The sequence below is a fragment of the Myodes glareolus genome, chromosome 19, assembly GCF_982192425.1.
Source record: "Myodes glareolus chromosome 19, mMyoGla1.1, whole genome shotgun sequence".
Lineage (NCBI taxonomy): Eukaryota > Metazoa > Chordata > Mammalia > Rodentia > Cricetidae > Myodes > Myodes glareolus.
Genome location: NC_142044.1, coordinates 22,068,282 through 22,084,659, shown reverse-complemented (window position 1 = coordinate 22,084,659; position 16,378 = coordinate 22,068,282). Strand labels below are relative to the sequence as shown.

The 16,378-nt window shown below is 42.8% G+C and overlaps 1 protein-coding gene across 1 annotated transcript; it reads right to left on the bottom strand.

The window, feature by feature from the left end:
• Window positions 1–11,928: 11,928 nt before the first annotated feature.
• Window positions 11,929–13,988, bottom strand: Tyw2 (tRNA wybutosine-synthesizing protein 2). The gene has a single exon (XM_085678951.2). The coding sequence runs from the start codon at window positions 13,870–13,872 to the stop codon at window positions 12,556–12,558; it is 1,317 nt and encodes a 438-aa protein (XP_085535077.1). The 5' UTR covers window positions 13,873–13,988; the 3' UTR covers window positions 11,929–12,555.
• Window positions 13,989–16,378: the final 2,390 nt, after the last annotated feature.

Sequence of the window (16,378 nt, the reverse complement as noted above, 5' to 3'; positions counted from 1 at the left end):
CTCGAGACCCCCTTGTTTCCCTGGCTTGCTGTGATACCCTCATACGGTTGCCACCATTTCAGAATTGGTCTCTTTACTAACGCTGGGTGCATAACTGGGGAATAACCTTGTGTCTGTGACAGCGTTCCCAAAGGAAAGCAAACTTAGAGAATGACACAGCCTTACATATGGAGCTTCAGGGATTAAATTAAGCTGTTCCACCCTCTCTCAATCTGCTTTTAAGTGTAATTAAAGTCAAAAGAGTAAAGCTATTACGGAGAAAAGGGTCCAGAAATACTAAAGTAAAAATGTGGTAGGAGAGAAAGGTAGAATTACATTATGGTCATATAAAAATAGAGAATAAAGTATAACCTTGAAGTACAAAATAATACACACCTACTTAGCTGGCTAAGAACAGTAATGCTTGTGTCCGCGCTGACACAAACAATATACATAGAATCCCTGTGTTCAAAGATAACACGTTGCCATTAATGATTCAGAAGCCTTTTTATCTGTCATTAGTGATTCAAATGCTTTTTAGTAGCTTGCTTTTTTTTCTTTCTTTCTTTGGTCAAGGTCTCATTGTGTAGCTCGAGCTAGTCTGGGACTGACTGTGTAGACCAGGCTGGACCCACACTTTCTGTATAAAGGTCTGCCCGTGTCTGCCTCCCATGTCCTAAAATTAAAGGTACTTTAAAAGTAGGTTGTGTAAAACTTATGTTAACTTTTCTCTGGATAGCCATCAGTTGAGCCTTGTCAAGGAAAGAAAATTCTTGTGTGTCCAAAGGAAATTTACTAGAGTCCCCTGGCTTCCTTAGCTGCCAGGAACAATGAGAAGCAAGCACTTGAGCTTCCTTCCCCTGACCCACACCCCTTTCAACAAGGTATTACGTATTTCCTTTCAATGGAAGATGCTAATGCCAGTAAAAGGAGTGGGAATTGGTAGTTACAATACTATAACTTCACGTCCTTGAGAATTGCTTCAAAATAATAGTCTCTAATCCTGTACTGGCTGTTTGTGTGTGTCAACTTGACCCAAGCTTGAGTCATCAGAGAGGAAGGAGCCTCAGGAGAAAGGCTCAGAGAAACTGCCTCCAGGAGATCCAGCTGTAAGGCATTTTCTCAATTACTGATCAGTATTGGAGGGCTGAGCCCTTGGTGGGTGGTTCCATCCCTGGGCTGGTGGTCCTGGCTTCTTTGAGAAAGGGAACTGAGAAAGCCATGGGAAGCAAGTCAGTAAGCAGCCGCCTCCATGGCCTCTGCATCAGCTCCTGCCTCCAGGCTCTTGCCTTGCTTGAGTTCCTGTCCTGACTTCCTTCACTGGTGAGCTGCAATGTGGAAGTGGAAGCTGAATAAACTTTTTCCTCCCCAACTTGCTTTTGGGTCATGGTGTTTTGTTGCAACAATAGAAACCCTAACGAAGACAAACCCTAAATTGTTTTTTGGTTTTTCTTTTTTTAAAAGTAGAATTCAGATGTGCCCATCAAAATACACATTTTGATATTCACATTTTCTGGTTTCTTAAAGCCAAAGAGACTTCTTTTTTTAATTAACAAAGGAAACAGCAGGGTTTATGGTGGTGTGTGGAGTATACATTGAGTCTCCATTGCCTGACATTTGGCTATTCCCTCAGTAGGCATTTCCAGAGCACTTAATGTGTGCTTCATGGTTTGCCTTCTGCTTCTTTACCTATATACTTCTCAGTATGATCATCTGAAAGCTAGAATATGGAGATGTGAGATGAAATTGTTACACACATCATCTAGATCAATCTTTAGCTGACTTGTTGGAGGACACAGAGCCAGGCATCAATAGTGACCGAATCAAATTTGTAGCTTATATTTTTCCCTGTCCAGAGCATAAGATTGTTCTCCTGCAAGTCATTTTATGTTTTATTTCTACAAAAGTTTAAAATAAGCTGAGTGTGGTGGCTCACACCTTTAATCCCGGAACCAAGGAGACAAGCAGATCTCTGTGAGTTTGAGGACAGTTTGGAGCTACATATGAGACCCCATAATCAACAAACAAAACTTAAAATAACTTATAGGCTGGGGAGTGTGTGTGTGTGTGTGTGTGTGTGTGTGTGTTAGAATATGTCCCTAGCATGTGCAGGCCCTGGGAATAATCACCACTACAACCACAAAATATTGAAAATAAAACAAGCAAATAGTAAAGTATTTGGTAATGCTATGTCATAAATAAATTTTAGGGACAATGCTCATTAGAGCTACTATGCTATTCCAACAGTCTTCCAACATTCCATTTTGGTAAAGATATTCTGTTTGTTATAGATGGTAACCCTCCAATAGAACTCAGTGAAAGTTAGAATAGAAATAAATGGTTAAAATATGTTATTCTAGGGTCATGATCAACCATAATGTGAGAACTAAGATACCTCTAAGAAGGAGAATACAGGTGATACTTGGATTGAAATTGTGTCAAGGCTGGAAGCTCACAGTAGATGAATATATAATCATGTGTCCCATAATGATAAGATACACACTCGGAAATTTCACGGTTGTGCAAACCCAGCACAAACTAAGGTAGCTGTATTGGTTGGCTAGGTGGTATATTCTTTGTGTGTGGGGGGGGGTGGCGGTTTCAAAACAGGGTCTCTCTGAGTAGCAGCCCTAGCTGTCCTGGAACTTGCTTTGTAGATCAGGCTGGTTTTGAATTCAGAGATCTGCCTGTCTCTGCCTCCCTGGTGCTGGGATTAAAGGTGTGCGCCACCATACCCAGCTGTATACTCCTATACTACTTTGTCCATTATTATATGTCATGATGTATTACTGTATTACTAGTACCCACTTACAGATGCACATATAGGACCCTTCACCATAAGTAGGATCCTGGAATGCAAACTTCTGGTAATCACTTTTCATTTCACATTGCCCTGAGTAGAATAACAGCTTTGAGGTAGACCCTTCAATATAGTAAAGGCTTCAACCCTTTAGAGTCAAAATAATCTCAATTTAGAAAAATCTGAATAGGATCAGTTTTTTTTAACTGGGCAAACTGACTTTAACATTTATCAGAAAATGGAAAATGTCAACAATAGCTAAGAAACTCTTGACTAAAATTGAAAGAACTTTTTAGCCACAAGCTGTCAAGACCTAGTCCAAAGCTATAACAATGAAGACAGTGGTATGGAGTGTGGCTAGAGAAACTAGCCCATGGAACAGAATAGGAAATATAGGAAAGTCCCACATATGACTACCCAACTCATGCTGAAAACAGCATTACAGTACAGTGGGGAAAGGAGTTCCTTGAGGGAATAATAGGACAGTGGATCCTGCCCAATGAAGGGCAGCATGCCATCTAATGAAACAGCCTGCAGGCCATCGGCCGAACTGCGGGTCACCATTCCACATCAGATTGCATAGCTGATGTGTGTGGCAGGGAAATTTTTTTGACTACGGTGAAAGATTTCTGAACATGGAATGATCAAACATTAATCCAAAAGCAAATGTGTAATGAACACAAGATGTTTGTGAAAGGGCTCATTTGTGTACATTTTGTGTGGCACCTTCAGACACTGAAACACCTTGGCTCACTTGAGACAGATTTGGAATATGAACGGCATTGTTTTCTTTGAGACACACTAAGTTTTTTATCTTAAAAGAAATATCATAGTTTACTTTAAAAAACAAGCAAACAAACAAAACCAAAGAATATTTTTCTTACTGTCAATTCTCAGCATGAATCACCAAATTGGCCTGTCTTTGAAATATATTGTGTTGGGGTGTTTGGTTTTAAAAATTGTTGAGCTGCTGACTTGTGTTTCATAAACAGTCACTAAGTAAATTTTGATTTGCTATTAGAACATAATTTCAACAATTTCTCAAGTGCAAATAAACATACTTCTGCCATTTTATATGTGTTTGTACAAAGCTGGAATTCTCAGTATTGACAATTCTAAAATGAAAATGTCCATCAACTGAGAAGATGTTGAGGAGTTTGTGAACTGCAGCATCCTCAGGTATGGTAGTAAGTGCCTTCAATCCCTGGGTCACCGAGGTTTAATTCTTTTGTTTGTTTGTGTTTTGAGACAAGGTTTCTCCGTGTTGCTTTGGAGCCAGTCCTGGAACTAGCTCTTGTAGACTCAGCTGACCTCGAACTCACAGAGATCCACCTGCCTCCGCCTCCCAAATGCTGGGATTAAAGGCATGCACTACCACTGCCCATCCAAGGTTTAATTCTTTATGTAAAAATAACTAAACAGTGGTATACAGACTTGCTTTTGTCTTTAATAAATGATAAAATTCTGTTACTTAAGAATTTTTTAACTTCTAAGACACACCAAAATATGCAAATTTAAAAAAAAAACTGTGTGCCGGGGGAAGGTATATTGTTCTATAATATCCACTTATTTTTTGAGGCCTATGGAAATAAACATTTAGGTGCTTGAAGCTATACAGAAAATTGGATAAAATTAATATGAAACTTTAAAAAACTTAAACATATTTCTTTTGATTTATTATCAGTAAATGTTTGACTTCTTTTTTGTTTGCTTGTTTGTTTTGTTTTTCGAGACAGGATTTCTCTGTGTAACTTTGGATCCCATCTTGGAACTCGCTCTGTAGACTGAGTTCTGCCTGCCTCTCTCCCTTGAGTGCTGGGATTAAAGGTGTGCGCCACCACCGCTTGGCAAATGTTTGACATCTATATCTCTATTGTATTGCTATATAATTGATTTTGCTTAAAAATTTCTTGAGCAAAATGGGGAAAAACTTAAGAAGCCTTGCTCTAGGGGCAGTTTCCCTAGTTAGGGATATGCTGGGGCTGTCCACTGTTAGTACTACTTTTTAACATTGTTTTAGAGATGGGGCACGGGGTAAGTCAAAATGCTTCTGTTTATTATAATTTAATTGTTTTCTTGAATAAATGCTTTATCAGATTATTGTGAGTGTTAAGTAACCTTCAGAGTTCATTAAAAAGCTCACTTTGACAGTTTTGAAAGCATTTTTATCTGTAAATTTATTTTTTTCATTTTAAAAATTGTTTTTATTGAACTATATAATTTTCTCCAGTTCTCTCCCCCACCCTCTACCATGTTCCATATTCCATGATGCCCACGTTCCTAATTTACTCAGGAGATCTTGTCTTTTTCTACTTCTCATGTAAATTAGATCCATGTATGTCCCTCTTAGGGTTCTCACTGTTGTCTAGGTTCTCTGGGATTGTGGTTTGTAGGCTGGTTTTCTTTGCTTTATGTTTAAAAGCCACTTATGAATGAGTACATATGATATGTGTCTTTCTGGGTCTGGGTTACCTCACTCAATATGATGCTTTCTAGATCCATCCATTTGCCTGCAAATTTCAAGATATCATTATTTTTTCCCCACTGTGTAGTACTCCATTGTGTAAATATACCACATCTTCTTTATTCATTCTCTGATAGAGGGGCATTTAGGTTGTTTCCAGGTTCTGGCTATGACAAACAATGCTGCAATGAACATAGTTGAGCACATGTTGGACAGCATTTTAATGTGGTTTTATGAAGATGGTATTTCTGCCATCTGGAAGTCGACCATTTTACTCCTGGCATGGGGTAGGAAAGGCTCATGAGGCTGCTGACACCTGTGGTAGGTGCACCACATATCCTTGCTGTTTACAGTAGCCTCCTTCCTCCCGATCAAATCAGTCACCACAGCTAGGCTGTGGTTTCTCCTTGCCTGTTGGTCTCTTGGCACAGGGAACCCTAGCAGGTTTAAAGTGTTGTTGTTGTTGTCGTTGTTTTTTTGTTTTTTTTTTTTTGTATTACGTCTTTTGATGAACCCATGAAGTTGTAATGAGAATCACAAGCTCCCCTCATGGCTTACTAGGAGAAGTGGACGTGTTGATTTCCTATTGCTTCTGTTTCCTGTTGCTGCTTCTGTCACCCTGGGTGTCTTAATTACTTTTCCATTGCTGTAAAGAGACACCATGACCAAGGCATCTTATAAAAGAAAATGTTTATTGGGACTCACGGTTCCAGAGAATAAGTCCAGGCCCATTGTGGTTGTCATGGTGTTGGAGCAGCAGCTGAGAGTTTCCATCTGATCCACAGCACGAGGCAGAGAGAAAGCTATGTGGAAATCACATGAATTTTTGAAAGTTAGAATCCCATGTCCAGTGTTACACCTTCTTCAAGTTCCTAATCCTTCACAAACAGTTCCATCAAACATATGGCCAATGGGAGCCATTCTCACTCAAATTACCCTTGCTTCTCTTTCATAAGTGTACTGACCATCCAGCATAATTTCCTAATCTTAACATTACTTTATCGTAAGTTCCAGATATTAGGATATGAACTTATTCAGAGTCATTAATCAACCTATCATTGTGGGAATTCTGTATCTACTTGTCATCCCCAAATGCAGTGTTCTATCTATATGGAACATAGTACCATTTAATGCTGTGTTTAGAGTGGCTACAGTCCTCCAAATGGCTGTAATTGTGAACTGAGGGAGGAACATTGGGAGATTGACAGATAGGATACAGGAGTTTGAATATCTTGTGCCTCTTGTTTCCTCTGGCCATGACCATAATCAATTCTGAGCTGGATTTATTTGGTGGGTCTGACAAAGTCCTATGCATCATGAGAAGCTGGCTATATAGCCACTAATAATCCACAAGATGCACTGTTCCCACTATCATGCATACAACACTGTCTTGTTTGTGTGGCTGTCTCCTGCAGAGATGCCTTGCTGTAGGAACAAACACTAGTGATCCACTTACAATTCTCCTATTAGAACTTGCCATGAACTTCCATGGATTCTTATCACAAACTCTTTACCACAGAATCTTCTGGGTTGAATGCCTCAGACATCAGGGCTAAATCACACTGCAGCCTGGGCAGTCAGTGAGCCTTCACATCCCCTGGATCCCACTGAGAACTGTCTTCTTGTCGTCCAGTCTATGGACCAGAACCATGATTTCCAAGTTACAGCTTACCAGAGACCCACAGAGCTCGGGATACTTCTTTGGTGGTGGAATGATTTTGGTGAAATGACTGGATAATGTACAGCAGTTGGTTTTTATGATGGAGATACTTCTGGAGCCAAGAAATCTCTAACTGAAATAACAGGCTGCTGGTCTTATTGGGGGTTACCGCCTTTGCTCTGACATGCAACATGCCACTTCCTGTTATCTGACCCACTCAGTACAATATCATCCCCTAGCACACACAAATGACCTAGACCTCTTCAGACTTTGTTGGTTAGAGGGTGGGAGAGTTTACATAATTCTATGACAAAACTAGATACATATATGGATGTCTCTCCAACAGAAAATCACCTTTGTGGTCCAGTGGTCTTGGGACTTAGTTCTATACAGGCCCTCATGGCTTCTGCTGATGTACATAGATATGTGTGTATGTGTGTGTGTGTATGTATGTATGTATTTATGTATATGTATATATATATAGAGAGAGAGTCTTAAGGTCTCCTTTGGGATGCAAGTTCATCTGAAATTGTTAGAAACAGCACACAGTAAGGCTGAGAGAGCTGTTTCATCATAGCATGAGGTTACTGGGTTTTTTTTTTCATAATTGCCTTTGTTACCTGTACTTCAGTTTTTAAATTATGTGAACCCAGACCTTAAAAATCACCAAAAGATAAAAATTAAGGCAACCTTCTATCAATCTGTTCCTATTTTTCTACCTAATGCTAGGGCGTGGAAGTGCCAAGTTCAGTGCCGGCCTCATACTCATCCACTGTTATCTGTTTGCCTTTGTCTTGAAGGCGACCTGACCTTTAAAAACCCAGGGACATCTATTTTGTCTCTGAAATTGTGTAAACAATGATAAAGCAAACTTGCAGGTTTTATCTAACCAGAAAAAATGCCACCACGTTGTTAATATTGCACTATTTACTTTATAAGCATTCTCAATAATTACAGCATAAAATTAAGTACCTTCTTATTTATTTTTAATGGTTGAGAAGGGTTTTGTGGTAAATCTGAGAGAACAGCCAGAGGCATCTGAAAGGGTCCAGACTAAACAAGGCCATGAGGAAAAAGGGGGAAAGTAAGAGAGGAAGGGGAGGAACTGGCAAGCAGACCAAGAGAGGAGCCTTGAACCAAGAGGCCAAGAAGTGAGCCAAGAGAGCATGCGCCAAAAATGGCTGGTTTATCTAGTAAAGAGAAACTGGGGGAAGGGAAGGGAAGTCCCTGGGCTGGAGAGGTTTAGCATAGGGGTCAAGGTAAGGAGCATGGGATTCTTATGTGTTCAATGTTCAGATTTTTGTTTCAACCAAAGTATATATATGCATTATTGAAGAGGATTTCCTCAGTCATAGTTATTAAAGCTAGAAACTTTATATACAGAAGTTACTATAAGCTATAAATAGTATTTAAAAAAAAACTAGATGCAAATGGTTGTTAAGGCACTAGTCATAGACAGTGAGGGACAGGAATCCATGAAATGTGGCTAGCAAGCCAGTTGTGTCAAAACTACTCCAGGTCACTACCGCCTGGAGAAACTGTCCAGTTCCGGCCTGGGGCTAGAGAATCTAGGTTGACAAGGCTGGGATCCCAAGGCAGCTATGTTCACAGAGTAAACTATGAGAGTGTGGAGAATGCTAATTCCACTCAAACTTGTCTAGAAAATGGAAGAAAGAATACATCCAAACTGTTGGCCTCATCATCCATGAGCTCAGCGCTGCTTGCCTAACGTTAACACAGAAGTCCATTATATGCGGTAAAGGCTGGTTCCCTTACAGTACCGTCTTACCAGCTGTGGGAAGCGTGGCCAGATGGGAAGGACCACGGCCATGGGGGTGAGGATAGTGTATTTGTGTGTGTGGTGTGTTTGTGTGAATGCAGGCCCATGTGAGGGTCAGAGGACAAGTTAGGATGTCACCCTCGCGTGAGATGGTTCTCAGTGTCTCAGGTAGGCCAGGCTAGCCAGCCTGTGGTCTAACTCCACCTCCCATTGCACCACAGGGGCACAGGGGTCACAGATGTGCATCCGACCTCATGTGGTTTCTAGAGATCTGAACTTAACAATTGTGAGGCTGGAGCTTTACCCACTGAAGCGTCTCCCCAGCCTCCACGTACGTCTTATAACCCTGGACAGCCAGGTATGTGGTGGTGCATACTTAAGATCCCAGAACTCAGGAGGCTGAGAGGCTCACAAGTTTAAGACAGGTCACAGAGATCTGAAGTAAGAAAAATAAAAGGGGGGGGGGGAGAGGAGATTAGTCGAATTTTAGTGAATTAAAAACTTATGTTAACCATGTTACATTTTAAGACTCTCCAGTAATGTCCTACTGCTATTTAGATGTGCATTGTACATGACATCACGGTTTACCTTGAACAGAGCTGCTCTCCTGCCTTCGCTTTCTGAGAGCTGGCATTGTGGGTGTGTGCCCTACACGCACTCTGCCCATTATTGTCCTGTCGTGACTCCTTACTCTGCCCTCAGAATTCTCCACAAGGCACTTGTGTCTCTAAATAGACCAGACTGGCCTCGAGCTCACAGAGATCCACCTGCTTCTACCTCCTAAACGCTGACATTTAAGGCATGTGTCTTTAATCGCTGGTTAAATCAAGAACCTCTCCTCCCAGGATCTGCTAGAATGAGAGTCATATGGAAGGCTACATGTGGCTGTCGTGTGGCTACCTGGTTACTATTTGACCCTTCACTAGTGTATAAAGTTCACGGGGTCTGGGTTTGGTTCTGCTTTTGTTCTGTTTGAGTCCAGCGCCCAGTACTCGCTAGATCTCAGTGATGTTTGTGGAAGGCCTTCCAGTCACAGTGTAAGATGGAGTTTTTATTCCTGACTTCTCCATTAGGTGGCGGCATGAAAAGCAAATGGAAAAAACGTGATTTCCAAGAGCCCAACGTTAGGTGTGAGCATTGCTGCGCTGCTATTTATTGGTTTATTATCGGCCACTTATTATCTGCTGTTATTGTTGCCGTGCTGCCATTTTCTGTTATTAGCTATATTTTATATATTATTATCTATCACGTCATAGTGATACTCAGTCCATTATTCAGAATATGAGAAACATTTCTTGCCTATAAGAAAAAGAACTCCCAAATTTGCTATACACAAACTGGGCAGCCGAGGGGCAGGGGACTAGGGTTTGCAGATTTTTTTTTTTTAATGACAAAGTTGAAATTAGAAAGACTATGCAGGGCTGGTGTAGCTGCTCAAGGGTTTCCTTAATAAATGGAAGGTCCTGTAATCCCACCTTAGCATACCGGGATGCTCTGTTTTCGGAGTACAAACTCAGCAGCCTCCTGGGAGCCCTGCTCCATCTCTGTGCCAACACTAGCTTTCCTGGCCACTACAGGCGCAAGGGAAGTTGTGGGAATCCACGGGCTTTGCCTTGCCAGCTGCCCTTACTCCCTTGTCCTGTTACATAACCCAGGCTGGCCTGGAACTCAGGGATTGAACAACCTGTAGAATGAATCCCATCAGCTATGCCTGACACCAACTGCCTGCTTGTGGCTTACGACCAATGTCAGTTCCTCAGTCCCCAAATGCTGCTCCCTGACTCATCTCCCTCCTTCTCATTTAAGTCCCGGGTTGGCATCATTGGCATTTTGGTTCCAATATGGCAAGCTGTTGGCAGACAGTGAAAAGGAACCGAGCAAGTGAAGAGAAAAATATAATCCAGGTAAACACCAGAAAGCCACTCTGAGAAAGGAATGTTAACTGGGCGCAGTGGGGTCCTAGGCTAGCTAACATTTCCTTGGGAGCTCTCTGTCCACAAGACACTGCCCAGAGTCCTCATCTCCAACATTATATCGCCATGGCCTCTGTTACAAACTAACAGCAATGCCTCATTTCTTAAGCGCTGAAACTCTGGGTCCTAGCTCTGCCTCCTCCCCATCCATCAAACTCTTACCCAGTTTTCAAGAGCCTCATCTCCAAGTCATCACACCACTTCTACGTAGACTTCCTACTTATTTCTCAGAACCTTTCTTCCCCTCTTCTGTACATCTCCAGCAAGTCTGTCCTGTGGCAACCGCTCTACTCCATCACTGAGGACGGTGTAAATTCTGCTGCTAAGCTGGGCTTGCTCCTTGGTGGGAGGCTTTTTTTTTTTAAAAATAAATCTAATGGATCTTTATATTTTCTGTGGCTCTTACATGCAGAAGGCACTTAACATTTGTGCTTAATGAGAAAGGCACCAACCCAGTCCTCATTGCTACTGCTGCAAGAGAAAGAGTAGGCAGTCACACACAAGGCAGGTAAGCTTCGGTTATATCAAAAGACAAGGAAGGAAGTAGGCACCCTGTTGCCTGTCTCCTTCACCAAGCAAACTGGCCTACAGGGCTTCAAAGTGCATCAAAACAGCTCTGCAAGATCCTCAGCCATTAGTTCTCCCAGTGGCAAATGGCAGTGAACAGCAGAAGCCACCTAATTCTAAGCAGATGGTTTGGAAACTGCAGAATGTGTTTCCTACCTATAGTATAGTAGCAAGAGCTGCTAGTTCTAGACCTGTGTATGTGTGTGTATGTGTGTTTGGCAGTGGGGGAGGGGGGAATGGCGATGAACCCGGTAAATACTCTACACTGAATTTTATTCCAGTTCTTCCTACAGCTTCTTGTCCAGGAAAAGAAGATAAGTCTAACTTTAAGGTCTATAAAAATCTTGGGATTTTAACCAACTGGCAGCTATCACACAGCCCAAGGCTAGACTTTAGATTCCCTAAAATTCAGAGAAGTGACTCTTGGCTTTAAGACAATGTCTGCCGCACTATGTACTGTGACCTGGGTTATCCTTGAGCTTACAGCAATCATCCTGCCTCAGCCTTCCAAGTGCTGAGATCACAGGCATGAGCTACTACACTGGGACAGAGAAGTAATTCTTAATCCTCCCTAACATAAAAAGGTCTAATATATAAGACCCTCCCAGTCCCACAAGCAGACACCCCACCAAGGAATGCTAGATTGGAGTGACCTCCATTAATTGTCCCCTTCCTCTGTAATTTAGTCACAATAACAAAGCACCATCATGTTAATGCTTCAATTTGGAGTTCATTATTTGGTCCCATTGATTTTATTTTTCAAACCTATTTATATTTATTTTTCAAATCCCCATGGCTGCCACCCTGGTGCAAACCACTATCCGCTGTGCCTGAACAACTACAGGACTTCTGTCGAACTGGACCGCCTCCTCACTGGTCTCTAGCTTGATCTTGGCTTTCCAGCAGATTCCTCATGCCGGAGCTAGTGATCTCTGGGAATAGTACCAACAGTGAATTAGTATTTCATTCTAATAATGTCTGTATATGACTTGCTAGAAAAAAGCCACACAATCCAATTCAAGGAAACCTTATGTGCAAATAAATCCAAGACCAAATGAATATTGTGACCGTATGCCCACTGAAAACGAAGGTAAAAATGCGGAATTCCTGACTGCCCAAATGAGTCCTATTTTAATGAGCCATTCTGATTTCCTCTCACACTTTAACATATTCTCAGTGTGATCAACAGGAAATAAAAATTTGGGGGCTGATCTAGAGTTCATTTTCAGGCCACAAATCATTAAAAAAGACAACAAGAGGGTGAGAACTCGGCCCTAGCTGAAGCCCCAGGGGCCACTCATTTGGCTCTACTGTGTCACTCAGTCCACCCTTCTAGGCAACCAGAGGACAGGGGCGGCACTCCAGATCTAGGACTACGTGATCCACGTGGGGGGCATAAGATTTCACTGGGTGGACACGCAGGATTTGTGTCCTCCACACTCTCCCATGCAGCTGATGAAGCAGAGAGGCAATCTGAGTTGCTGCAGATTCTGCCCAGCTGTGCCACTCTGGTTTGCTGGCTGATGGCGGCATTTCCCCCCTGACAATCCCAGTAGTTCCATTTCCCCGTCTATCAGTGATAACTTTCTGGGGAAGAGGCTCATGCTCCTTTCCCGTGTTACTGCTTCCAAGAGGCTGGGGGTTCCTGCCTGAGAAAGACTCCACATTTTGGTGGATATGCAGAACACCCCCGACATCCTTCCGAAGCACTTGGCAGGCAACAGGCCAGCCTTCCTCAGAGCTGGGGATCAGCCCCAGGTTCACCCTATCTGCAGCGTTGGAGAGCTGCAGCTTCCTGTTGTCTCCAAAGTGTATCTGGCACCGGTCTGCCACGCCGTTGATCTCCAAATTGTTTCTGAGAGCAGCGGCGGCATGGGGATTCCATTCGCAGGCATGGACGAAGGCAGCACCGGCATGAACTAGGAAGGGCAATGTGAAATACCCGATCCCCGCGTAGAGATCCACCAGCACCTCTCCAGCACAGGACAGCGATGCCACCCGAAGTTTCTCAGTGATGTTCCCGAAGGAGAACATGCACTGGGTCACGTCAAACGTATACCGGATGCCATTGTCCATATGCTCTACCCAGCCATGGTCACCCAGCAGCAGAGTCACGGATGGAGTCCGAGTACCATCAGGCAACACCCGCCCTCGTTTGGCCAAACGCTGAACTCCAAGGGCCGAGGCGACAGTCTCCCAGAGTTCTGGTTCCAGACTCTGCCACTGCTCGGCCTGGAAACAGTCTTCACTAAGCAGCATTAGGTCGCCATGCCGTTGCCATGACCGGGGCAAATCCGCCTCCAGCTCGGCGCACCACGTCACTCCGCGGTCCTCTACCCAACGCCTCACCTCAAGGCACAATCTTTGCGCAGGTGAACAAACCCGGGCCTTTTTGGAAGGAAGAGGATCGAGGAGCTGCGTCAGCCTGCAGGAGCTGCCCGGGGCCACGCGATTCCTCAGCTCCTGCAGGTGCCGCTCAGGGAGGGTTTCCGCAAGCACCGGGAGCGCCACCATGCCATCCCGCAGCTTCTGCACACGGTGCTGTCTATCCAGGAGTTTCTGCTTCTCCAGGTAGTTTCTGTAGCGCTGGGTAAACCGAGGCTCAGTCACAACGGCGACAACTACAGACGTCTCACCTTCTCTCTCCATGCTGCTCGCGTTTGCATCCCTTCCGTGTCTGGCGGCGAGAACCTCTAAGGCTGTTTTCTCTCTGCAGGTTCGCCGCTAAAACCGGAAGAGCTACGCTCGACTCCTTGGCGCGCCGGGAGTGACGTCAAACGAATGGGCCGGATCTAGAGGTGTCACTGCAATCAGTGAATGGAATCTCGGTTGCTTTCTGAAGCCGCGGCCGCCATGTTTGTTATGGTTAGAATCTGCCTGTACTTGCTTCCACTTAGGAAAGTTAGTAACGCTATGGACCAAAAGTTCTGAGATGTGTCGATATCCTCCAGAACCTTTATACACTTTCTTCAGTGCTGCTCATAAAAAACAAGTGAATTAGCAATGATAGGTTGATTTACAGAAAAGCTTCCAATAATTTAGTGTTGCTCGTAAGTTAGCACCAGCGGTCACCTTATTCTTGAAGGTGGAATGAATGTGTTATAGCTTCCTCATTCCTTTTTTTTCCCCCAAAAATGCTGATTACCCGAATCATCTTCAGAGAATTGCTACTGTGAGTTGAGATGGTTCGAAGGATAAGAGAGCGCTGTGAACCAAGCCTATCGACCAGAGATTCCCAGAACCCACATAGGAAAGAAGGGAACCAAACCCAGAGATCTTAATCGTTGAACGTCCTTTCTTTTCTTGTGCAGGTGTGGGTGTCTTTTTTTTTTTATAAATAGGGTGACAGGTGCACTCATGCCGTAGTGCAGGTGTGGAGGGCAGAGGACAACTTCCAGGGACTGTCTCTCCTCTATTTCCATCATATGTTTTCTAATTTTCTGAGATATTGCCACACTGAAATCCAAAGGGGCTATACTAACTTGCATTCCCACCAGCAATGCAAGAGTGTTCCCTTTACACCACAATCTCTCCAGCATAAGTTGTCATCAGTGTTTTTGATCTTGGCCATTCTTACAGGTGTAAGAAGGAATCTCAGAGTTGTTTTGATTTGCATTTCTCTGATGACTAAAGATGTTGAACATTTCCTTAAGTGTCTTTTAGCCATTTTAGATTTCTTTGTTGAGAGTTCTCTGTTTAGGTCTGTCCTCCATTTTTTTAAATTGGATTATGTGTTCTTTTGTTGACCAATTTCTTGATTTAGCTGCATATTTTGAAGATCAGATAGCTGTCTGATGTGGGGTTAGTGAAGATCTTTTCCCATTCTGTAGGCTGTTGTTTTGTCTTGTTGACTTGTCCTTTGCTTTACAGAAGCTTTTCAGTTTCAGGAGGTCCCATTTATTAATTATTTCTCTCAGTGTCTGTGCTGCTGGGGTTATATTTAGGAAGTGGTTCCCTGTACCAATGCGTTCAAGTGTACTTCCCACTTTCTCTTCTGTGTGGCTGGCTTTATGTTAAGGTCTTTGATCCACTTGGACTTGAGTTTTGTGCATGGCGATAGATATGGATCTGTTTGCATTCTTCTACATGTTGATATCCAGTTATGCTAGCACCATTTGTTAAATATGCTTTCTTTTTTCCATTTGATATTTTTTGATTCTTTGTCAAAAATCAGGCCTTCGAAAGTTTGTGGATTAATATCCGGGTCTTCGATTTGGTTCCATTGGTCCTCCTGTCTGTTTTTATTCCAATACCAGACTGTTTTCAGTACTGTAGTTCTGTAGTAGAGTTTGAAGTCAGGGATTGTGATTGACTCCATAAATTCTTTTATTATACAGGATTGTGTTGGCTATCCTGGATTTTTTGCTTTTCCATATGAAGTTGAGCACTCAGTTCCATAGAACAATTCTGGGGTGGGAAATTAGCTCAGTAATAGAGGGCTTGCATACTACAAATAAGACTTGGGGCTCAATCCTTGGCAATACTTTATCCCATAAACCCCCAAACACAAACATTCTATAGTCCTTTTACCTACACCACAGTTTCTGTTCAGAAATGCTTAGATACCTAGTACCCAGTCAAGCAAGGGGCCTTCTTTTAGCCTTTATCCCCAGTGTGTGTGTGTGTGTGCGCACACACACACACACACACACACACACACACACACACACACACACAATTACTTCTGCCTCACTTCTGTGGTTACCTTACTGCCCAGAAAACTGCATGTCTGTCCTGTTATTCCATTAGATCCCTCAGACATGAGACAGTGGGTGTCTCCACGGAGCTGCTTTCTTCTCTATCTAGTAAGACAAACCCATCTAGTAAGACAAATCTGTGTAGAATTTTACAGTCAAATCCTTTTCATTTAATTCTGTCTATTTTTCCCCAATAAGGGTGGGTTTGTTTCCAAGAGTTAGCGAGTGGAACTGGATTTTCTCTCTATTTTTATTTTATTTTATTTTATTTTTATTACTATTTCACAAACACTGCCAAACATAATTCGTCATAAAAGTATTTATAAAAAAAGGACGCATGAGTGAATAGATAAATGAAAGGTTAGATGGATAGAAGAAAGATCTGAAAGAAAATTATTTCATAGTCTGAGTGTTTTAGTTTCAAAATATTGCCGCTAGAGGGAAGCGATAGCCAGCGC

Coding starts and splice junctions, on each gene's coding strand:
- Tyw2 (XM_085678951.2), bottom strand. CDS start 13,872: ATGGAGAGAGAAGGTGAGACGTCTGTAGTTGTCGCCGTTGTGACTGAG.